Raw genomic sequence first — 25,705 nt, forward strand, 5'->3', positions numbered from 1 at the left:
CACTGAAATTATCTTTTTTTTCCAACTGAACTTCTCACTTAGGCATGGAAACTCAAGATTTTCCAGAAATAAGTCCAGATAGAGGACACTTTTTTCCTTAGGCAAAGTACGTACATTTTATTAAGCGTGTGATCTTAACATGCTTGAGCAATTTTTTTCAAAATATAGTTTGATGCTATTTTGGTCCCTTCAGTGTTTCAGGTCAGTATTGCAAGTACAGGCTAATTACCACCCGAGGTTACTGATCAAGAAGTCATAATTAATATCTCAACATTTCACCACTTCCTGATTTTATTTCTATTTCTTCCCTTATGCAAACTACTTAATAGCAAAGGATGCTTTGCAAAGTAGGGTGATTAGAGATTTATGTATAATTATAAAAAACATTTCCAAGTTCTATTTCCACATTCTTTAACATTCCCGAGGGGCGTTTTTTGCAAGAAAAACCTCCATTTCTATTAACACTTCCTTCCCCTTTACACTATGAATCCTGTATTTGCCTGTCTTCAGTAACCTCACAGTCACCACCAGGACATCCTCAGAACTGGCGAGTGGGGCAGGGAAAAGCAGCCAGGGCATGAGCTGGACCCTGGTGTGAATAGCTCCATCCAGAAAGGACAGCCGGGGCTCGGCTGCAAGGAGACAGTCAGATGGCAGCAGCGGCACCACCAGAGCAAAGCGGTCCTGACCTCCTCCAGCACAGAGCCATGGCCAAGGAGAAACCCAGCAAGGCGGTCTTCCTTGTCACTCCCTGGATGGGGCAGGGGATGCCAGCCATGCTCTCCTGCTACCGCTGCACAGAGCCAGGCTGGAGACATCCCCACCCCAACGCAGTGCACGGTGGCAATGCCCCCATCGCTACTCCGGAGGAGCTACTCCAGGCACTGTGGTGCACCCTCCCACGGGAGCACAGCTACGCTGGGCTGCTGCTGCTCTCCTCTCTCTGGCTCACCACTACCAACCCGCTCCGACCAAAAGCACTCATGGCTGCAGGGTTTTCACAGCAGAGTGCAGAAAACTCAGTGGAGGGCAGCACGCAACCACTTCTCCTCGCAGACTTTGCACATCCATCTGAGCTGCAGTGCAGGTGGACACCGGCTCCGCAAAAGGTTTCTTAAGGGAACGAGCAGTGTCCTGGTCACAGACCACTCCTGCGCCTGGTTAACACAAGATAAACAGTGCTGGGGAGAGGGAGGGAAAGGAAGATGTGATTCACCTCTCCACAACTTCTTGTCCGTTCCAGCAAAGAGTGTCGTTCTGAACAGCAGAGCTGTGGTTGCAGATGTACTCTGGCAAGCTGCTGTAAAAACTGCTGTGGGACTTCAGCTTTGTAATGAGTTCCCTGGAAGAAAGGGGAGAAAAATGGTGCTCAGTTAGAAGAGGAAAAGAAGATGGGGTTGGTGCATTTTAACCAGTGAAGGTAGTCACAAAAACACAACAAGGAAGCAGCTGGGTGCAAACAAACCATGAAGCATCGGTCTTATTTCTGACCTCAAGTAGCATTTTGCATCGTCCCCTGATGTTATTCAGTCAAGAGCTGAATCCGTGTTTCTCAGGGCAAAACTGCCTGGGACGGGAGGGCAGCAGAACCTCAGCCCAACTGTGCAGCACGCCAAAGCCAGGCACACTCTCTGCGCTCTCACAGCACCTAAGGAAAGGTGCTGCTGGCTCAGGCCGTGCATACATCGGGTGCAATTGAGCAGCAAGTGCTCAGGCTGCCAGCAGTCCCCTCTGCTTTGCAGAAGACGATGGAGGCCCTTCAGGAAAGGACAGCCTTGTCACTTTGTCTGCCTGACATCAGCCATCTGACACGCCTGCAAGGGCAGGCGGCATTTTTGGTGGCAGACCGGAGCAGACACTCTCAGCACAGACCTGTACAGATGGGTAACGCCCGGTTTCATGCTGCACTGCCGAAAATACAGGATTTCAAGGTGTATGCTGGGCTGGCCGTGGGGTCACAGTCTGTATTCAAAGGGACAGGTTACATTCAGCAAAACGTCTCTGCCCCGGGAAGGCAGGAGGAGCCGCTGGAGCAGTGCTTGTGCCAGACAGAGGGGATGTGAATCCGGCTGCACCTCCACCCTGCACCCCCCCTTCCCAGCTCCAAGGACCTCTGTCCCCGGCAGGTCCCCTTCGGCAGCAGTCCAGAGGTGCCAGGACACAGGCTGATCCCGGGGACTCTGACAGCCACCAGAAAGGGGACGGGGGCTGCGGGAGCGAGATGCGCCCGTCCCCCCAGCCCAGGCCTGCCGCCTCGGGGGCACTCAGCAGCTGTCACCGGGAAACACTGGCAGATTTAATTAGGTAAATGGCACAAATAGTATGAGAATATGAATAGCAGGGACTGGAGGAAGTAACGCTTGGCCTCACAGCCTCCTGGCTTGCGTTCAGCGCGTTTCCCCCCTTTGGCAAGGGGTTACTTCTCGGCCTCCTTCCTCCCCGGGAGGGATGACGAGGGATCAGCACCTCGAGGTGGGAGCGCTCGCAGTGGCATCCCCTCGGTGCCCGCAGCGGTGGGACCTCCGTGCCCTGCCAGCTGTGGGCAGGTGCCCAGCAACACCAGGCTCTCAGACAGCAAGCTTAGGCAGGCTGGGGTGCAGAGGGGGTGCCCAGCTCCCTCCATCCCTCTTTGCTTGGGGATTTCATGGGGGTCCCTCTCCAGACGAAGCCCCCAGCTGCCAGCTGGGGGCAGGCGAAACAAGGAGAAGAGGCCCCAGCGCCAGGGAAGGCAGCCTGCGCTGCTCTGCTCTGCCTTTTTGCTAACGAGGAGCCTGTGTCTGCTCTGACCGGGCTGACAGAGCCCAGCGCAGGCAGAGCCGGCGGCCGATGGAGGCAGAAGGCCACCCAAGTCCTCCCTTGGGTCACCACAAGGCACCAATCCATCCACCACCGTCCATGCCAATAAACAAGGGTTTGCCTGAAGCCCCTCCAAAGGGTGGGAGTTCAGCTCACAACCCCCCTGCACAAATTGGAGGGGTGCTTCGGATGTTCACCTCCTGCATCAACCACCTCCTACGGCCATCTCCTGCACTGGCTTTACGGTGGGGCAGGAGGTCCAACCAACACCGTTTTGAAAGCCAAAATGAGGCAAGACCTGGGTCTTCAGTAACACCAAACCCTGAGCAGGACAAGCCCATCGCACCCAGCTCCTTACAACCTAGGCACTGCCTTGCTCCCCGTCCCGCAGACCCTGGCAGTGCTGGGGAAAATGGATGGAAGAAAACTTTCCCGGGCAGCAGAGCTCCCCGCCGGGCAGGAGGGGGAAGGGAAGGGAGAAACTCCTCCATATCTGCAGGTATGAGCTCACGTAATTCATCACAGCAGATTTCATTAGACTTCACAGTCCTCAAAGGACATCTCTGGCAGAGCCTGGGCTGTGTAACCCTCCGACGTGTTGAGACAACAGAGGAATGCAAGCCCTGGTGCTATATCTCATGGGAACCGTACCAAGAATGTGGCCCTGTTACTCTTTAAAGAGAAATCCATCCAACTTAGTCTATCCCCAATTCCAAAAATTGCCAAGCTTGCCTGTTTCTCTTCCGCAGGGGTTTTTTCTTGTATTCAAGAGAGCAGTAGAGGCACTGCACATCTCTGGGTGCGCTTTCAGATCCAGAGGGGAGATGCTTCTCCCTAACACACCAGCGTGAGCCCACTGAATTACAGCTTCTATTTACAGAGGGAAGGAAGCACAGGGTGCAGCGCCAGCAGCAGAGGCACCTGCTTCACTTTGATAATATTCAGTAAAAGGCTGTTAAAATCCCTGAACTACCGTAAAAGACTGCACAAAAAAAAAAAGTGAAATGAGTCCCCCTTACCTACACACAAAGTGTTACACACAACGTTTCAGGCTAGAGTGACCATTTCCACCTATAACTACACTTGTGAGTATTTCTGGCACTACAGCAGTGACGAAGAAACCCAGACAAGGCATTTGGTGTATGAACCTCTGTGTTTGGTGTATTGCAAAAAAGCAAAACAAAGATGGAAAGCAGGAGGCAGTTTTACAGGTTGGAAAAAAAAAAAGCATTAGGTAAGAAAACACATGTAGACACCTCGCTGCACTTCAGAGCCAGCCACAGAGCAGCTCTCACATTCAGAGTCAAAATCAGCTGCAGGTTTATGGGTAAGGGAAACAAGGAGCTCTTCCAACTGCTTCCACAGGGCCATCCCATACAGCGACCACTCCTGCAGCTCATCCCGCGGGCACTGCACTCAGCCGGAGTATTCTCACCTCCTCCTGCTCGACAAAGTTTCTTCTTGCTCGATCTGAGTCACTTTCAGGACTTTCTTGTCAACGAAAAGGTCTTCAGGGTAATTAGCTGATCGATACTGCCTCTGCTGAGCGTGGCCACATAACCGGCTGATCTGGAAAACACAAACGCAGCAGCATGAAGAAGTGCTGGGACCAGAAACACTGCAGGAAAATAGCTGAGATGCAGACTGGCACGTGCACATGAGCTGGTCTGTCATCCCATCATCCCTGTCTCTCCCATAGCTCATGCCAGCACCTGAAAGCAAACTGCTGCCCTGAGGCTGCAACCTCACTCTTGTACAAATACCCACCCTGTGGGAGGGAAGGCAGGAAACTTCAGGCAAGATTTTTGGGCATCAAAGTGCCCCTGTGGCTATCAAAACCCCTGAGCTGCAGGCATGACCGGCAAATCTCCCTGTGCCGGGTTAAACTCATGCTGGCAGGAGGGAGCTTGAGACGTTCCCTGCTCCTTCCTTGCTGAAAGCCATGGCATCTCAAGACTCTACACTCCACCTCTTTAGCCAGACTTTTAGGAAACACCTCCTCTCTGAAGGTAAATCCTAAGACCCTGGTTCTGCATCTCAAGGCAGCTCAGCATCCACACGGGCTGCGCTGCAGGTGTCCAGGGATGAGCATCATACACATCGTTACTAATTAAAAAAATCAGGGCCTAAAATACAGCAAGCATTGTGGCTACAGCCCAGTCATACCATGGGAGGTCTTGATTAACAGGGCTCTGTTAATGACACAAATTAGCTCATTAGCATACAGATGATTCGGTAACCAGCTGCAGCGGTGAGGGAAGGAATCCAAAACTCCTCATTAAAGCTCTCCTGCATGGCCACTGGCCTGAGACTCAGCCAGCAGCGCTGCAGCTGCCGCTGCAGTCCCTGCTGCAGCTGGATTTGCAGCCATTTCCTTCCCTGGGAGGCCACCGAGGGACAGCTGTCCCCCCGAGGCACGGCTGCCGCTGGGAAACTCGCCTTTTGAACCACACGCTGCGCTATTCCGCAGGACTCATCCATGCTGGGTTGTGAAAGGGGCTCAGCCGATTGCCGGGACCACGAAGGCACCACAGCTATTACCAACCCCTCTTTCCTTGAGCCTCATCCCACCACCCGCATCCAGGCTTGGGACCAACTACGTACCCCTAAAATTCCTGCTCCTTGCAGCACCTCATTTACCTTCGCGCCACACCGAACCAAGGCAGACAGCTAAACTCCCAGTTAGCCGCACACCGGAGGCTAAAAGCACACCTGCTGCCCAAAGCTACAATCATCTGATGTGTAAAGAGAAGAGATTAATTCTGTTCTATTACATCCTGCATTCGGGTGGGCAAATAAATTAGTAATGTCACCTCTTTCATTATCAAGAGCAGCACAGTTTGTTTGCTCTGGCTGCCATACAGTGAAGAGTAAAAAAGAAACCTCCTGGGAGCCGGGCACTGCCATTTCTGGTTCACAGCACGGTGGGAAGAGATGCTGCCACCGGACCCTTCTGCACCTGCGGTTCCCTCTGCCGAAGCGGCTCCTCCTGCAGCTTGCTGGGGGAGCAGTTTCTGCAGCATCTTACCTGGATTTTTCTCCGCTGCACTCCCTTGGCTGTGTTTCCTCTCTGCCTGGCCAAACCCAAGTCTTGCAGAAGAATGTATCAGCCCTACTGCCCTCCCTACGTCACGTGGCTGGCTTAAAAGACAGAGGGAGGGAGAAAGGGAGCAAGAAAAACAAACACCATATTTTGGGCTGTTTTCTTTGCCTTTTGGGTTTTCCTTTAGCACTCATCCCTCTCTCGTAAGATTTGCAGGTAGTCCCCCGATGCAGGCAGCCAGGACTAGGAGAAAATCATGGCGCAGCAAGAGACCTGGACAAGGGCATTTGGGACACCTGAGACCCCACCACGGCAGAAAGGGTCTGCACGTCCCATGCTCTCTCTGTGCTGGCTGGTGCCACCGTCCCTGCAATGGGCAGATCAGCAGGAGAGCGCGAGGATGCACGGGGGTCTCCGGACCTCCCCCCCACAAAGGCGCCCTCCAAGCCCGCACAGAGGTCAGAGATGAGACCTGCCACGAAACCATCCCGGGGAAACACAACGTATGCAAAAGCTACAGGACAGCGGCCACAGAACGAGCGACGCCACAAAGCAGCATCGCTGCACCCGTGCTCTGCACGGGCACGTAAAGCAGAGAAGTGGGAAAAGGTCGGATATTTTAAGCTGCCATTTGTGATGACTCCCTTTGATTCTCCCCAGCTCTGTGAAAAGCCCCCCTTTCCCTTTCCCAAGCCTGCCTTTCAGCTGGCGAAGCCTATTGAACCCCGAGAGAAGAGCAAGTCCAGGATCAAGGCTTTTTCCCCAAGGATGCTGAGACGCGCTGAATGGGAGGGGAGGGCCGGAGCGACAGTGCGAACAATGGCACCACTCAAGAGCATGCTTCAAAAAGCAAAGCAGCCGGGCAGACCGGGGCTGCCTCATCTCCCACCCGGCACCGAAGGTATCGCGGCCTCTCTGCTCCCAGCTCCTGCACGGGAGCTGCAGCTCAGCCGCATCCTCGCAGCCCCGCACGGCATCTGGGTACCACAGGCTCCTGCGAGTGATGAAACCACAAACGGGACTGTTAGCCCTGACATGGGACAGCAGATTAAATGTTCATGGATAGAAGGGGGAAAGTTTGAGCAGTGCGTCCAAATTTTTAGTTAGTCAGTTAGTTAGTTATTCAAGGACCAATTAACCTTTTCAGGAAAAAAAACCCAACCCTGCAGCCCATCTTGCAAAGTCACGGTGAAATGATTGTCTCGTTTTAGTCAAACAAAAACCCGGCTGAGATTTGAACTTTAAATAAAGTGAGAGAATGTAGAAGTAACAGATTGCCTGCTCATTTGCAGGGTTGGCATCACGTGCGCTTTTGGGGGGAGGGAAGGATTTCACAAACCATCTGCCAAAGTCTGCTGGGCCACAAGTGGTCCTAGGACAACAGCTCAGAAATCCTGTTTCAATCTTTCCCCCTTTTTGAGTCCCCACTGCAAGCTCAGGAACACGTGAACTCGGTTTCCCAGCCTCTTCCTAATCACCGCTATTTTAAAGTGAGCTCCAAATTTTAAGAAGTCCAGAAAAATGCAACTGCAGGGCAGTCAGAGAGGGGACAACACAAGCCTCAGACCGTGGCAGGGGGAAAAAGTGTGATGCTTCAGCTCTCCAGGCATCGCTTGCTTTGGCAGGAGCAGCGGAGCAAGGACAGCCAGATCCCTGGCAAGGTGGTAAGCCTGCAAGAGTGAGAGCAAAAGGAAGGCAGCATATCTAATCGTGTGTGCTAAACTAGTATTGAGCGACAGCGGTAATACGTGATTGCCTCCCGCCACACAAATATAAACGTGAAATTCAAAGCAAATCAACAGAACGGAACCACCAGCTCTTCTCGGGCTCTGCACGCTATCAGCGGGATCATAAATATACACGAGTCCTTATCTAAAGTATATTCATCAGTGCAAGAGCCGTGCAGTCTCATATTTCATGTCACACACTGTCCCAGAACAGGCTGAAGTTTGAAACATCAGACCACGAAAAAATGAGTAAGTAAATCAAATGGCAGTGTAGTTTTTAGGCAACGGGGGTTGGGTTTTTTTGTTTGTTTTTAAGAAAATCTGCCAGTCCAACAAAAAACTGCCCCAAGGGGACACAAGGCAAGCAAAATCTTCCCCAAGCCCTGAACTTTTACAAGCCCCTAAAGCCACTGATACTTTAACAGCTGAAGATAAATTTCCCTGCCCCAGCTCATTAACAAACTCGCTAATTCCCCGATTTCATTAGCCTCCTCCACGCGAGCGTGACCCAGGCCACGAGGGGAACACTTTACCTCCTGCCAACCGCTACCCACCACTCCATTTCTTTATTCCAGCCACAGGGAGAGACCGTGCCCGCCGGTCGGGCACAGCTCCTCGGGGACCTCACGGCTCCCCAGGGCCCACCGGCTGCTGACGGTCCCCATGCCGGACAGGGAAGCAGCTGGCTCCCGATGCCCCTGGGAGCCGCACACCGTGTAATGGCTCCGCTTTAGAGGGAACATTGATTTGAGAGGAGCACAGGGACAAAGCTAATGGAGTAGCACTATCAGCCTGCTTTAATGCTTCGCCATTAATTTAAGGTAAGAGGTGCCGGAGGACTGCAGGGAACCTGTTTGCAGCTGCATGGAAACGATGCGCCGTGAACAGCCAGGGACCAGATCCACCACCACGGCTGCTTCCAGCCGGGTCGACTGCAAGGCTGTAAAGCACAACACTGGTCCACGTGGGTGCCCGCAAGCCAACAGAAACTGAGACTGCTGGGCTAGGTTTAAATTATGTCAAAAAAAAAAACAAAACCCAAACCAAAAAAGAGTAGTGACCACAGTACCAGGTTCTGTGCAAAGCATCACAGCCTCGGTGCAGCTGATGGAGGGCAAAGCCCCCGCAGGCACCCCCAGCCCAGCCACGGCAGGACGGCATTGCTCGCAGCCCCGGGGCCACCATCGAACCCACTCCGTTGCCCAGGCACGAGGCAGGGCGGCCGCACAGGGCAAAAACCCCTTGCCTTGCACATCAGCAAGCAAATCCAGGGGGAGAAAGATTAGAAAACAGCACACGTGTGATCCTCAGCGCCAATCTGATCATCACTTTCAAGAGTAAGAGCGTTTTAAGGTAATTTTCTAGAAGATTTTAGAAAAAGCTAATCAACTTCCCCTTGGAAGAGAATTGAGTGCATTAGACACTGTTGAATACCTGCTGCTGCCGCTTCTCATTCAACCTGTGAGCTCCGCTCTGCTCTAAAGGAGAGCTTGCTATATTTGACCTTTGCTTAAACTTTACATGGAGTTTCCATTTGTCTTCTCTGTGAACTCTTCTGCTTATAGATTCATTCTCCAGGAAGACACAGTATTTTTCTTCCCTCAAGGGGATGGCCTCATTTTGGAAGACTTCCTCCCGCAATCTTCTCTGCTCTCTCGAGTTCACGTATGTCATTTTATACCTATTCCTGAGTTTCCTTTGGGAGAAGCTGCACATTAAACTGAAAGGCGATTAACTATTATAATTGATTCAAACACAGCCTCTGAAAGGGTGATTTGCTACGGTATGCACAGAAGAGACGACCACAGACCTCAAGAAAACATGCTGCCTTCGGGGGAACCAACTGGTGCCCACTAAACCCTGAGCATCATTCAGCGATGAAACCCAGTTTGACCAGTAAGGCTGAAAGCCTCCGTAACGCAGCTGCCTGCATTGGTGCTTCTTTCCCAATTCTTTTTAACAACCTACTCTGCTGCACATCACGCGTATTATTAGCATTATAAAGAACGCATTTGTGCCCCGTTTATCTTCAAAGTCACCATAAAAGTGAACCTGAAGTCTATTACTCAAGCGCTGCTATAGAAATCCGCTTAATTAAATTCTAAAGGGCTTAAACCAAAAATATACATTGTGATGATGTGGGATAGAACATAAACTTTTTAATAGTAGTAACCAAGCACATTTACCATTTCTACAGGTGTAATAAAAATGCTAATATATGTTAATGTTTAGTCTGTGGTTAATGTTTTGTCTTGTTAATTTCCCCAGGGCTTTTATTACTGATTTAAATCTGCCACACTACCCCAGCGATTGCATCGCCTTCCACAAACTGCACACCACACTCTCAAACGAATGCTGATTAACAGAAGCGAAGAAACATTTAGCTAGGACAAACACTCTTATTATATGCTTGTAATCATTATATACATTTTGTCACAAAGATGGGAAAGAGACAACTCCCCGCTCCCTCACTCTTCTCACAGCAGAAAATATGATTATGGGCATAAAAATGAATTTACAAGCCTTTATTTTAGGAAGCACATCATTATTAACTAAGTAATGATTGTTCTTCTGGTTCCAGGCACTCGAGCAGAAGGAACAAACCGAGTATGATAACACAGATGTCTTCTACGCACATTTCACTAAAATTCCTCATTAATGGAGTCCTAAATGTTATTAATCAGCTCTATAGTATTACAATTTCCATTATTCAGACATCACCTTGCAAGGATTACATAAGAGGCAACATCCTAACTCACTCACGCAGAGCAGCAGGAATCGTGGGAAGTGACCTACTCTCCGTGCCGAGGAGAAGAGCATTTAATAATGCATTACCTTTAAATAATGCAATGCTATAATGTGTAAAACGCACACAAACACTAATGCTTAGAATAACAGAGCGCCTGTCACATCAGTGCCCGTGGTGACGCCCAAGACATGCTGCAAACACGCACTACAAATGCTCAGGGACCCCTGCAGCTACCAGACCAGGTTACGATGAAGGCCATCACCACCTGGTTTGAATACCAGGTCTTCAAACTCCCGCAGACCACGGAGGCGTTAACGAGGCACTTTTATAAAGACATATAACTTCATTTTTAGATCCCATCCTTCACGTAGACCATCACAAGACACTTTGCAGAGGCTTGGTGTCACAGGAGGAACATGGAGCCCAGGGAGGACCGATGGGTGCCCCCTCCCTGGCCTCATTTCTTGTCTGCAAAGACAGCTCTGACCACCAACCGAGAGAAAAACAAGAGAGGGCTCAGGAATTGACGGAAGAGGAGCCAACGGCACGGCCACCCTTGCAGACCCCAGCTGCTGCCCAAGGCACTCGCCATGCCCCAGTGTGACCCAAGGGCTAACTGGTGCTGGGTCCTCAGGGCAAGGAGCAGGATGCGTTCCCCACACAGCCACGTGCACTGATGTGACAGAGGTGACACGAGAGCTGGCAGGTCCGATGCATCGCGTGGTTACGTGGTCGCTCTACCCCAGAGCCTGCAGAGGGGTGTGGGTGCAGCAGCTCAGAAGAGCAGTGAGGAGCGCAAGGGACTTTTTAAGGGTTTCAACCCTTGGTGCTAATTGCTGAAGCTGGATGATCCCCATCTGCAGTTCCCCCTGCTGCGTCAGGGTTCAAAGAGCTTAAATCAGACAGAGACCACCACTGCATTTCCATCGCTGCTCCCGTTAGGGCATGCCACCCTGTCCCCAGGAGGACCTGATGCCCCCGTACCTGTGCCGCAGCATCCAAGGCACCTCCACGCTGTGTCCCACCACATCCCGACCCCTGCGCTGACCCGGCTTCTGCCAGCGCAGGATACCCGTTCCCTCAAAGGAGCCGTGACCTCGGCGTGAGTTGAGCCCTTTCAAACCTACATAAAATAATGCAAACAAGATGTTTCTTCTTTCTGGCATCCCCAGCATGCAGTGTTTAATCCTCCGAAGAAAGCTGCTTTGTGTTTAAGCAAAAGGCTGTTTATTGTTATTTATAGGTAGGGAGGAAGTCAGACTAAATGGTCACAGTTGTTCCTTCTGCCTTTATAATCCATGACATATAATTAAAGCACAACTTTTCAAGTCAGTGTTTCCCTCCAGTGTTTTGTTAATTCCATATTTAACACAAAATTTGGTGTTTCAGTTCTGATGGTCGGACCTCGGCAGCAAACCACAGGGCAGGCGGCTGGTGCCCCAGACAGGGCTCTGACCCAGCCCAGCCAACCGACTAGGAGAGTCAAGGAAAAAGCATTTGCTTAACTTTCAGTACACGCTTACACAGTTTTCCCAAGCAGAGACATTTCCTGGAACAGGGCCCCGTAGCATACTAATGCACCCATTATGGTTTTAAGCTAGATCTCCGCAATATGATGTTTCTTAGACAACCAAACTAAGGCTTTATTCTTGGAAAGAAAAGTCAGCCTTGCCTAAAAGGTGACAACAGAGCAAAAGGGAAGACGTGGAGCAAAATCCAGAGAAAAGCAGGACTGATCAAAGCTAGGTTCAGGAGCAAAACGCGACAGCACCTGGAGCCCAGCTCCTGGTGAAGTCCCGAGCCCCCGACGTGCTGCGCGGCTAACGTGGGGGCATGGCAGAGGCTGGGGCATGGCTGCTCCTGATCCCAGGCTGCTGCTGTGCCTTCGGGACTCTGATTCCCCAAGGAGGCTGAAGATGCTCCAAACTCAACCAGCTGATTTCAACATTAGCACTGAATCATCTAACTTGCCAGAAAATTTGGACTCAAGGTAGCGAAGCCCATTTCTGCTAAGGATGCTAAATACATTGCAATCGTACAACTCTGCTTTGTGCATACTATAATGCTTGCACAATTGCTACTGCAGGCCCCTCCCGTTGCGGGCAATTAAATCTACTCCATCCCAACAGACTGAGAAGCAAAGCAAGGAATTGGCTTGAGGGATTACCAGGTTCTACCAAGAGGTTTAAGGAAAAAAAAAAAAAAAAAAAAATTACTTTCTGCCCCTCTACCTGTTGCAGAGCACCAGTAACTGAACAATAACCCCTTTGAGAGCACCAAGTTCAGCGCAGGCTGCGAGGTCCGGCTCTCTTGGAGGAGTCGGCGGGGAAAAGGCTGGGACTGCCCCGTCCCGCCAGCAGCCGGGGGAAGCGGAGCCCGGGGCAGCCCTGCTGCCCACCGAGGTCCCCCCCACCGCCGAGGCTGGGGCGATGAGAAACAGCACGGGGCAAAGCCGGGCAGTACGACGGCTCCAGGCAAGCGCCGTGCGCTTGTTATTTTCCTTCCCTGGGTTAATTGGTTTCCTTCACAGATTTCTGTGGGTTTTAATATCGCACCATGTTTGTGCCTACGGCGCTACAGAAAGGAACAATCCGAGAGAAATAAATTCCTAGCAGCTTAATTTAGAGAGGAAAAACAGATACCTGCCATCAGTCTGGATCGTAAGCCAGCAAGCCAGAGACAGTGCCTATAATAGGTTATTTAACAGCAGCCATGTCAGCTGGGTTGCAAATGTGGTCAATACCTACCAGTCCAACTTCCCCCCAGCAGCCAGGAGTAGAGATTCAATTATTCTTTGAGAAATACATTGTTAAATAATTAAAAAGTTACTGCACGACTTTTGCCTTTTCTTTTTTTTTAAACCAGACCGATTCAATTTTGGAAGTATAAAGCCATTATAATGTGTCAGCTAGCAATTAGCTACTGTACACTGTTTATTCTTGAATATAATCTTTGAGTAGAAGGGCAATATTCTTAGAAATGCAGCATTAACTTGTTCCTCAATGACTTTAATATGGCTCTTTTCAAATTACTGCTCATAAAATCTCAGGGAAGAAAAATTTACTGATGATATCCCATCTCCTTAATTAGTTCTCTCTCTCTATCAGCAATCCAATAGCAAGTGTAATATTTATATAAAATAAAGCACACAAGGCTTACCACTAACTCTGCTTTAACTGGTGATATCAAATCAAGCAGGTAAAAAGCAATGGCTGTTTTGCAACCTGTGCAGACTGCGCTCACAGGTATACGCAGCTTTTCAGATTTATACTTCAATAAATGTTTGTACTGAAACCATCCCAAAGGTTTTTATGCCACTAATAGTATTTTTCACTATAAAATGCTCTCCTCCCTTCCTGTGCTGAATGGAAAACCTTTCCAACCCCGAAGGGTTTGGTACCCGTCATTCCTCCCCACTCACCCATCCCTTACAAAGGACCATAACCCTACTTATTTTAACCTCCCCACAGGAACAACCCCCCTGCCCAGCAGCCACCTTTTGCTCCCTCCATCCACCTTTCTCTTTCCAAAGACCAGTTTCTGCTAAAACAACAAGGCTGTAGGCACCAAAGCTCACCAAACCGTTTGAACGGTTTTTAAGCTGCTGAATATCTTCAGCAGAATAATTACAACCATTTGTTTTCCAGCTAAGCCTGGAGCAACCCCACAGCACATCAGCCTCTAGCGAGGGGTGCACAAGGCTCTCCCCGTGGCAATGCCATGGATCTCCCCAAGCAAAGCTAAAATAGAAGCGTAATAATTGTTATTAACAGAAAGTGGTAAAAATATCTCCGCACAGCAGAGATTAGCTGCTGGTAAAATTAATCCATTCAAGGCCAACAAAGGGCTCGGGATGGCCCTGTGTTCTTTTTTCACTGTTTTTTTTTCTTCATCTGTTGATTTTTCTTAGTTTTGAAGCTACCAGATCCATAGTAACTTTTTTTCCCTGACAGTCCTAGCCTAATCCAATTAAAGGTCAGCACCAAGATAATTTACCCAAAACATGGCAGACAAGGTAAAAAGACTCCCATTAGATTTTTGCTCATGATAAAGGAATTATATTTCTCCCAAAGACAAATCAGGCTTATTGACAATGTAAATCATTCTTTTCTATAAAGACATAAATATCTGCAGGGCTTTTCTGAGACTTTGTTGTAACACATCTTGTTTTTACATGTACTGCGGTTAGTACAATTGAATTACAGAATGACTTACAGCATTAGATTAGCTTCTGCTTGATTGAGAATATCTTTATAATGGAAATCGGTGTGCGCTTTTAACCTCGTTACAATGCTATACATGTCTGATTAATATATTAAAATGACTCATTCAACAATAGGCTGTTTGCAGACAGAAATGAAATTAATTCAACTTTATCACAACACCTTTATTAATATCGTCAAACTGAGGACTAGAATTTGATTACGAGAAGCAGATTCCAATAAACTGATATGCAACAATTCCAAAACAAGGGAGGGGAAGCATTAGATTGAAAAAAAAAAAAATGGGACTAAATACTTTTAATGCTTTTTTGTGCATCTTCTTTACTTTCCACTCACCTTGCAAGTTGTAAGCTGGGCATTTCCACAACTCACTGAAAAGATAAAAATCTTGCACCAAAACCTTCAGGTAGAAAGTGTCACTGAAGTGCTTTCTGGCTCCTAACCAGCAATGGCAACTACATGAAGCAAGGCTTAGAAACGTCCTGGACATTTTTCAGCATCTGCTGGGCAAACCCTTTTGGGCCCATCTGCTCTGGGCTACTGGTGCCATTTTGCTGGTCAGAGCCATCCCAGCATCACCTCACGCGGTTCCCGCTGTCCTCAAGCACTCTCCGCTCCCTGTTTTTTGGGTTGTGCCTCAGGGAGGAGACAGAGGATGGATGACTTAAATACCAGCACAGGCAGCTGAGTATCTATGGAAATAGCTGCTCTCTGGTGCTCTGGAGAGCAGCAGCATGAAGTTTATTTGTACAGTGATACAGATCAATACATGCAATCCAAGAGTTACTAAGCTTTAGAAAGACATAACTCTGAGCACATCAGTCACCCCCAAATTATCCTCACCAACCACCAGGCTCACTCGCCCTCTCCAGGTCAGCGGCTAAGGGCATCATCTCTACCACTGCTGATGGCACGGAAGAGAATTAGGTGTGAAAAGTGATTAGGTTAGAAAGGTACACCTGCATAAAGAATTGCTGAATTTCCCAACTGCTGGCTTGCTTTTTCTTTTTTTTTTTTTTTTTCCTTTTTAAACAGAAATAACTCCGCCAAAGTAGCTGTAGGCTATCGGCACAGCTTTCTACAGCCAGCCTGCTCTCACTCAAATGAGTCTTTGGAAGAATAATGCAGTTAGCAGCAAACCTCACCCTCCGAGAGCAGGCTCCATGCCCTTGGGGGTTTATTAGTGGGGGAACACAACAGGTAGGGATGGAAAAGGCCACCGGTTCATTTTGCAGTAACCCAAGAGGCCAAGAGGACTGCGTGAGAGCTCTGCCAGCAACGAGGGGTGCATTGCTGCAGCGGACGGCTGAAAAATCTGCCTCAATTGTTTGTTGTAATTTTTTTTTCAGCTAAATGTATTTGTAGATGGCATCTTTCATGCCTGGTACCTCAAAGCCACTTTACAGTAAGATGTAAAAATGATATAATTCACAGCACCACACACAGGCAGAGAATTCAAAATAAAGCAAAACACTCACTGCAACCCAGCCCCTCATCCTCTCCAGCGCAAAACAAAATGCCTCTGCTCTGCCCGGGCAGCTCTGGGCACTATTTCTGCTTTGCAGAGGGTCACTTTTAAGTTTCTGGCTTGTTCTTGGCTCATTCATCAGCATTGCTAATGGGAGAGTTAGTTCTAGTTTTAAGGCAGCAACACTCACAGGGGTTACTGTCACTGGAAGTAAACTCAGCACGGTTAAGATGAAGGATGCCTGGCAAATGACCCCAGATGGAGGTCTTAGTGGAAACTCCAGTCACGGATAATGAGGCCAAAAGAGGGTTTAGCGTAAAAAGCATAAAGAGATGGATATTGGTGAGCACGAGTCTGGCGTTGCAAAGCTGTGGGTCTTAGCAAGGATAAAAATCTTCAGGAAAGGAAATGGGCCAGAATATATTTTGCTAATAAGGCATCTATGTTAATAGAGGTCGCCGGACGCTGCAGCAATCTGGACAGCAAGCGAGGGAGCCGTGTCCGCGGGGCTGATACTCGGGGGTTTTATCTTTCTGATGAAACAAAGATGTGCGGCCAGTTTTGAGAGAGAATCCCAGAGACAGCTCCCCAATTCCCCAGTAAGCATAGAGGGCAATGGCTTGTCTGGAGGGACAGTCTGGACCGAGCTAAATAAGAGGAACGGCAGTTCACACCATGGACGTAACTTCTCTGCGGGCTCCTCAGAAGCCAGGCGAGTCAGCCCAGATGTAAAAGCCTCCTGTTTCTGCCATGCACCAGCTTGTAGCATCCTTCAGGTAAACTAAATCTGGATCTCAGCAAGGACCCTGAGCATAAGGCTGGTTTAACTCTGAAAGAGGTTCAGCTGTAAAGCTCAGCTGCAAATACACTCCCAGTGACTGGGCTGTGCCCCAGCCCTCCCCGTTCGGAGGGGCAGCTCCTCCCCGGCCAGCACCTCCAGGTCCCACGGCTCCTGAAGCAGCAGAAGCCTCAAGACACCCGGAGGGAACTTTCTGACACTGTGATCTTTGGTTCAGCCTGAAATTCAGGTTTTTTCCACTTAAATCCAATCTACTTCAAGACCTCAGATTATGTCCTTGACCATTACAATCTACTACACAATGAGACAGTTTGACATTTCAAAGCCTAAAGCGCAGTGCCCAAGGAACAGACACCCCCATACATCCCCTTCTACAATGTGCACAGTCTGCTTTGGATGACATGATCACCAGCTCTCTCCTCTCCTACATCCCAAAGTATCCCACGTCCAGCTGCCAAATACAGCTGTGATGGAAGCCAGGAAAAAGAAGAAAGATGAGACAAAAAGACGACGCTCTGTGCAGTGAAGAAAGCTGCGTAATATTGCAAAGCTGTGTACCCTCATTTCTAGCTGTTAAGACTGTATCCTGCACCACCACCTCTGTCAGCTCTTTGTACTAATATCAGGGCATCTCAGAACCAAGTATCCTTTTAAACGCTTGGGGGCCAGCTGCATAACACAACAAATCAGCTCCTCCACTAAAACAAGGAACAGGCCAAGTGCAAACAGGTACACAGAACCAGTAATTTGCACAAGATCTTTAGGCTTGTTCTGACTTCAGCTCAGAAAAGATGCAAGACATCCCGCTACGTGCAACCTGCGTGCATCTAGCTCGCGCTGTAGCCAGCATGTGATTTGAAGTGAAATCAAGCCAGGCTCAGTGGGCGCCGTATGATATTCCCGCCCCTAAAATGCAGCAGCCTGAAAAAGCTCTTTTTAAGCCACAGAGTAGTGGGGGATGAAGTTGCCACCAGCCGAGTGATCTGCCTCTGACTGAAGTCAATGAAAAAATTCATGTGAGCTGCACTGCAAAGATGGGTTGGGCATCAAATGCGCTGTCAAAAAATGCTTCCCGTGCTGCCGTGTGTGCATGCAGGGAGGCAGGAGCACCATTAGCAGCTACCTTCTACTTTTAATGAAAAAAAAAGCATCACTGCAAATTCCATTGAAATGGTACAACATGCCAGAGGCTAGAACATGTCCAGTTGAAAGGACAGAGGGAGAGCAAAAAAGGACATGACAATATAAAAGTTTACAAATAGATGCAAAATCAAACGCTATTTTAAATTAAACCCATGTTTATATTTAATGCCATCTCCTCTGGCTTTGCACTGGCAGGTTTGAGCATTGCTGGCCACATCCACCGCTTCCACCTAGCAGCTCTGCGCAGCCCCATGCACTCGCCCCACTTCATCCAGACCCAATTCTTTGACAAATTGACCCAAAGCCTCACCGTGCCACTGGGGCAAGCAGGAGGGGAGACCAGCATGCCACTTTGCCCATGCTGGACACCAGCAGAAAAAGGGCAAAGCTGACCAAAGACCATGAAAGGATGCTACCTGTGTCCTCTAGAGGCAAAGCTCTTGTTAGCAGTGAATTAATTAAGTGTGACACCAATGGCCTCCCTCCCCAGGCCAGACAAGAGGTAAAACTTTCACTAGGCTGAGACTAACCTCTGAGCCTCACTCCCTTAGAGGGGCAAGTGATGGTCAAGAGCACCCATCCCAAAGTCCCTTCCAAAAATGAGATGTAGACCCTTAATTCACTACTGCGTATTTGAACATTAAACCAAAGATTTAAAACCACCAGCAGCATGCCAAAGTCGCTGGATCAAAATTGTTGATACTGGGCTGCAAAACTGCAGGCATGAATAATTTTTGCCCTTATTCTTTCAGCACCAGCCAAGCCACCAACATGGGGATTTCTAGATCAAAATCAACCCCTTACAGTTCAGCGCCTTGCCATATGCTTCCCTAACTATCAGAAAATCTTTAATATCTGAAACCTCTTCAGACAACGAATTGTAATACTCCCAAGGTATTTCCACAGGAACAGGAACATTGCTGATACTGTCCTTGGTGATCAGGTTTATTTTCATCCTGCAGCGGGAACAGATGCTTGCTTTCACATGCCTTATCAGGCTTGTTACACTGCCTATCACAAAATGGTTAACAAAAGTACATGATAAACACACCTTGGGATAGCTACGAGTGGGTCTGAGCTTACTGAAAACCAAAACCTCACCCATATTTCCAGCTTTAAGTGAAAAATGGAGCTAGTTACCAGCAAGCATTAGAGAACAGCCTGAGGATTAAACTTTGCCGATAAAGAAACTGAAAATACAGAGGCTGTACATCCAGCTGACTGTCCCATGAGCAATGCCAGCAGAAAGCAACCCGCATTAAAAGTACAAAGAAACCGGTCTCGGCGTCTCAAAGGGAGTGACTTCTCGAACACTGCTGTAATTTCAAAGCTTTCCTCACAAGTCTCTTGCTAGCTCTAGCACAGAAAGAAATCCATTAGCAGAAAGGAAAACTCACCGGAGCTCCCTGCCACTGCAACCCACCGAGTAAAGCAGCTTCCAGCAAGTCACCAGGTGAGCTGGCTCCAAAAGCAGCTCACGGGCAGCATCCAGGGAAAACTGCACCGGCATTGCCGTGCTGACAAATGCACTGAATCACTGTGTATGGCGACAGGTATTTTCATCCCTGAGTGTCAAAAGTCCCTTTACTTACATATTCTTGATTTTCCTCCCTGTGCATCTGCTGGTACTGCAAATTTCTACACCAATTTGCAACAGAGCAACGTTTCTCTCTGTGGTGCTACAAGCAATTAAAGTAGCTGGTTATCTTTTCAGCAGGCTCATGGTGTCCCTACCAGGATTCCCCCAAAAATCAAGGGCAAACAAGGCTCCAGTTTGCCCAACTCTGTTCCTCCTTGGGGCTCCCCCGGCAGCTTCCCACAGCCGGCGTCAGAGCCGGGTTCACGCCCGGCACTCTGCCTGCGCTGGCTGCGATGAGCCCTCCAGCTTTGGGATAAAACCAAACCCAGCCCGCACCGTGGCTTCGGCTCCTCAGCAGCTCTGCAGCACAGCTATATAACCTAGTTAACCCAAGCCTGAGCAGTCTTTTAAAGGTGTTTGCAGGGAAGTAAAACAGCAGGGATCCGCTCACAGTGCAAGCGCATTGAGAACTGCACCCTGTTCCCGTACGGCGCTGGTACCCTTCCTCTAACCTGCTCTCCGCCTCAGCACAGATGGGTACGATTGGTTGAACAAAGGTCTGGCTACCTTCATTTTGCAATTTAACAGGATTTTCTAGAAACTCAACCATCAGTTCTGAGTGAAGAAAAACGCTTTACTGAGCTCCCTGGTCTTTCCTTTCTAGGCGATACTCTGCAGGTAGAGCTGCACGGTTCCACCAACTGCAAGGGGAGCAGCAGGGGCTGGGCAGCTCTATCAGCCCACATCTTTGCATTTCTCCCTAGAGATGCAGATGTCCGGGCTGGGGCACACCTGCCTGCCAAGTTTCTTGATATGTTTTTTTGGTGGTGGGTTGCTTGTGGTTTTCATAATGTACTTTTTCTATGAGACTTGTAAGACTAATCTTGCATTCCTCTGCAACCTGTTCTCATTCCCAGATTCTGTGCCCGACCCCGATTATGCTAACACGTATGGGTCCTGCCAAGCAGAAAGTCCTGTTGCGCGAGGCGGGGAACGGCGACTGCAGCTCCATATCCAGACGGAGAGGCACCACACAACAGCTAAAGGGCAGGAGAAGTCCTGCCACGCCATCCGAAGGGCTGAGAGGGGACACGTGCCCTGCTGGGTGTGCAGGATAAAGCAGCTAACGCAGCCAAAATCCACCTCCCTTTCTCTGACAACTCACACCTGCAGTGCATCCTCCTCCTCACATGCAAGACATGGCTACAGCCTCACTCCAAACCTTTTTTGGTTTGTGCCTCACTATACTATGAGTTGCCTGTTGTTTCCAACTCTGTTGGGATGGGTTCAAAACCCTGATGAGTTACGGAGCGAGGGGGAGAAGCATTAAGAAAAAAATATTTACGTAGATAAATTAATATCTGTGTCAAATCAACGGCCTTCACACCTCGACTCTGCACCCTTCCAAAATAAATTTACAGTGCTGGCTTAAGGTAGGGAACCCCACGGGAGATCAACTATTAGCTATGTAAGACACCCAGACCCGTCATCTCTCTTGTACTTACAACAGCAGAGAAAGTATTAACTTCAAGAGGTGCTGGGGTTGAATATTTTATGAAGTTTATTATTTGTACTGCATCTCTCAGATTGTCTTTGTTTGTGGTAGAAAGCACAAACAGACTGACTAAAATCGCTCTTCTCTACATTCATGATTAAAATATCTACAAGAGGTGGACATACTAGGCACATTTTCAACCAGGGAAAAAGTAGCAGATAGGAAAATTGATATAGATATAGCCCTAGACAAAAAATTTTTTTCCCAATCTGCCAGAAACTCAGCCTCCTTGATAAAGTATTTTAATAGCATATTTTAGGGGGGAAGTTTTTAAACAGACAAATTGTAGAAATAATAAAGCCCTAACACACCACCGCTGACAAATTAGCTATTAAAGCAAGGCTTGGGATGGGAACTGTCTACTGCCGTATTACTGAATTCACTCTTCTGCACCACTGTTTACATACCAGGAACAACACCAGCACATAGGCTTACATTTAAATGCATGCCTGGAGGCGCACAGTTTCCAAAAGCAGATTAACAGTAGTATGACTCCTCATCTTGGGGACTGCAGAGCTCCTCAGAAACCTACCTGGAGGTTCTGCAACACCTCTGGAGCTCAAGTTCACATGCCCCTTGTAGCCAGGTCTGCTGTAAGCTATAAAAGGGGTCCAGGTCCCCGTGCAAATGCCTGCACCCAGCCTAGGGGTGGGTGGCGAGGGGGACAGAGGAGCAGCCGCATGGAGGAAGGATGCTTGGTCAGGTAATGCACCCGAGGACCTGAAATACCAGGAGGAAAAACTACTGCCGCAGAAGTGCCACCAATGCCGTGAAAAACCAAAGAAGCCCAAAGGACAGACAGGGGCAGTGGTGCTGTTATTCCAGCCATAATCCCTACGGGCATGGAAGATAAGTTTTCCATAATTCCAGGGGATTTTAATAACAATTAAATAACCTGTCATTATCCTTAATAACATACAGGTGAATTGAACTTTGCCTACAGAAGCAGTGGTGGCCAAGGTCAGTAATAAAAGAGGTCGATATGAGAAGCCAGCACGAGAGCAAAGCCCCACATTCTCAAAGACAGCTCCCATGGCATTTTATACTTTGATATGACAACGGTGTCTAAAACCAATCATATTTACGGGATAACAGTAAATACAACTGTTTGCTTCCGGGTATACTCTTTGAAATCCAATATGTGCTGATAAGTTTAACAGAGAAGCTTTCATTCCAGCACAGCTAAAAAAAAAATTTTAAAAATTGTATTCTATCCCTTACAGGCAGAAATATTTACCCCAGATGCAGACTGGCTATCAGAGTCAGGCCATCTGCAATGCTGTAGTTAAGACTGTCAGCACTTCCCATTACTGCCTTACTCCTCTACTGAACAGCTCATACCTTCATTTGTAAAAAAAGTTGCTCTGGGCTCAGGTTTGACGTAAGAGCCTTAGCTGAGCAACACTAGTGCTTTAAAAATAAACTTTAAAAACCCAGTGGCCATTCTCTTTACAGTGCCAATTGCAAGACAATTGGCTGGCTTGGCCTGGATTTTTTTCCTCTGCACTCGTATAACTCAAAAATGTCTCTAGAGCAAATAAAAGAATCACTCAAGTATTAAATAATCAAGAGGAATTATGTTTAAATAAGTACCTAACTATATATGGCACTAATGAATTCAAACAGCTCTATCAAATACAAAAGCACTGAATGGTTTTGCAATGCTCAATGATTTTTTATTTTAAAGGAAGTCAATTTATGTTCTGGTTTGGCAGAGGATGGGCATATTATGGCTCTACTGCCATGGCTTGTGTTGACTTTAGTGGCATTCCATCTACTCGTCCTCCCACAAACACATTCTCTGTAGACAGATCAAGGTCTCAAGATTCGATAATATAACTGACAGTCATGTTCCTTCACTGTATACATGGACATCTTCAAGAAAAAGTGCATTTTTATTGTTATGCCAATAAAAGAAGAATATGGGAGGAGAAACACTTATCCTTTCAGGATCGTACAGCAATGCACATGTTGTGTGTGCTTGCAAAATCTGGCATACAGCCTGTAAGGGCAATGTTTCTGTTCTGCCTTAGCACCTACAAGCATGGTAGGTTTGCTGGTGCAAAACATGTTGGATGCTTTTGCTCACAGCTGAGTATGTCAGCTGATCTTTCAAGATCAAATAGGCTCACACTACATGTAGAAGTAACTTTTGTTTCTTGCTGCCTTGGAAATGCCAAGTGGGCTTAGAGTTGAGCTGGGTTTTCTCTCCGGTATACATCATTATCACCTGTAACATCAATTCTCCATCTCACCTGACCTCAAGCTAAACCTACAGTTACATCTCTGCTCCTTCGCTGTTCCAGAGAGGGTTGACAGGTTCTGATCGATGGGAGAGGAACCTGCCCTGGCTCCACAGCAGCAGAAGTCGATCCCAGCAGAGCTGCTGTCCCCAGACCCCGCCAGCTGGAATCTCCCTGTCTGTGGTCCTGGGGACACAAGAAATGCTTGGCAGGCTGCTGTAAAACAGGGATTTTCTGCAGAAAGGGGCTAAGGCATGCAGGTTGAAAGCCAGTGTCCTGCACTGTACCCTGGAGCCTAACATGCTGCCCACGAGTCCTGCCTGCACCCATCTGCCTGGGTGACCAACAGTAAAACCCAGCCCTCAGCCACAGCCTCCTTCTGGTCACTGCAACACAAGAGTAATCCAACTTACCGGAGGTTTGGTCCCTAAATCCCTTCTAAGCAATGAGAAGAGCTTGCACCATGTGTGCCAAACTACCCAAAGGGTGTGAAACCGCCTGAGTGCCACCACGTTATTTCACAGCCTGCATATGTGCGGTGGCATGTCTCAGGCAATCACTAAGAAAGATGGCACATAAAACGGTACAGAAGAGTGCTGCTGGCTGAATGCCACGTAGCTCAAAATCCATAAGCCGATACATTTCCACGTTCCCCAAAAAGATAAGAGTTACTTACGGTGCAAGTACTACAGTGACCTACATAAACACAGCTCTTTTGTAAACAGGAGTCAAGAACGACAGGAACAAGCAGCTAACAGGGAAACGGTGGCAGATTTTAATCATCGTTGGCTTTAAGCAAACTACAACAACATTCCCGCACCTTTGCCCCCATCCCCAACTCTACCCTACCTGCACAGAGCAGCTCAATTGCATCTCAAGAAAAACCTCCTCTGCAAAACAAGTGTCGTATTACCACAGTCCATTTGTCCTTGGCGTTTAGAGCAGCAGGATTTGCTGAACAAGAAAGCCTCAGTTTCTCGGGAGGCTCAGAAATTCACACAACTTGTTTTTAAAGAGTCAGGTCACTCCTAATAAAAAAGAAATAACCTCGTCCCTGGGATTAAATGCAGCCCCAAACTGGAATGACTTACCAAAAGAGGGAAAACCAGATCTCCTTTAGTAAATCAGGAAGCATGGGATGCCATAGTACATGCCTCCACTTGGCATCTCTCTGGAGGTACATTTTAGCGCTGTTAAAGGAGGCAGGGGACACCTGGAGAGCAGTACCAGCCTTTCAGAGCTACCCAAGGCAAGTGCAACGCCCAGCGAGTACTGAAGATGCTGGGACATCTCAGCTCCTGATCTCACAGCCCAGGTACAAGGCTGATGCGAGGATTACTCCAGACCCTTCTGCTCTGACCAACCTGAAAAGGGGCAAAGCCCTTAACTGAAGCCCAGGCCCCACAAACACAGTTTCAAATGCTACCAAAAGCTTTTTAAAAAATCAGAGAATTGGGTTGGGAGGGGGGAAGGAGATAGGAGCTGGTAATTGAAGCATTTGGGGTTTCTTGCTTGGAGGAAAGGGGCAGGTTGGTTTCAACACGTAGAGCTCATGGTACACAACCGAGCCCTGCCGTGGCAGCGAGCTAGAGGAACTGCAGAAAACTACTCACGGTTGTTGAGAGCTTTCCTTCGTTCTTCTGCGCGTAGACGATCGCATCCCGCACCAAGGAGAAAAGGTTCAGGAGGACGTGCTCCATGTCATAGATGCCGTGCATGCCTTTGGTCAGCCCCTCCAGAGACCCGATGTACTCTCGCCAGTGGTTATCGATCTCTATGACGCCCGCCAAGCATCCATGCATCACCACGCTGCAGTAGGCGGCACAGGGCTTGGCCAGGAGAAGTCCCTGGCAGTGCGAGCAGTACCACATCTTTAGCAGCGCTCGTCCACAGTCCTTGCTGAATTTTAAGTGGTCAGTAGTGTTTATCACCTCGATCCCCAGGTTGAGCGCCTGCAGAAAGACTCGCGTGGCCTGCAGCGACTTGGACACCTGCGTCATCATCATCTTCGGGTAGTTGCCAAAGACCTTGAGGTCTCTCCTGGCTGCCCGCAGGCATTCAGTCATTTCCACGGAAGGATCGGGGAAGCCGGGATTAATCAAGTGAGAGTAAACCAAAGGGAATAAACTGTCAAAAAACTCATTTATCATGTCATTAACGCTGATGTCAGAGCCCAATATGTACAGCGAGACATCAGTAAAAAGTTCTCCAACAAACTTAAGAGCTCTGGGCCCCATGCTCTGGTAGTGGGTCCTAAACATGCTGTTGGTGAAGTTTCTTGCATGCCGTACTACAATTTCAAAGGCTTCTGCAAAACAGAACAAAAAAAAATGTTATTAAGAGACGATGAGCTCAGAAACAGGGAGGATAACGTTATACC

At 48.5% G+C, this 25,705-nt stretch overlaps 1 protein-coding gene across 1 annotated transcript in view; it reads right to left on the bottom strand.

The window, feature by feature from the left end:
• GPC3 (glypican 3) overlaps positions 1-25,705 on the bottom strand; it is a 153,869-nt gene that overhangs the window by 57,358 nt on the left and 70,806 nt on the right. Inside the window, exons 3-5 of the mRNA XM_052814038.1 lie at positions 24,939-25,633; positions 4,232-4,365; positions 1,217-1,342 (exon numbers count right to left, since the gene is read on the bottom strand). Of these exons, the coding sequence (XP_052669998.1) occupies positions 1,217-1,342; positions 4,232-4,365; positions 24,939-25,633 (955 nt within the window). The remainder of the gene's footprint in view (positions 1-1,216; positions 1,343-4,231; positions 4,366-24,938; positions 25,634-25,705) is intronic.

The sequence above is a fragment of the Harpia harpyja genome, chromosome 18 (genome assembly GCF_026419915.1).
Source record: "Harpia harpyja isolate bHarHar1 chromosome 18, bHarHar1 primary haplotype, whole genome shotgun sequence".
Classification (NCBI taxonomy): domain Eukaryota; kingdom Metazoa; phylum Chordata; class Aves; order Accipitriformes; family Accipitridae; genus Harpia; species Harpia harpyja.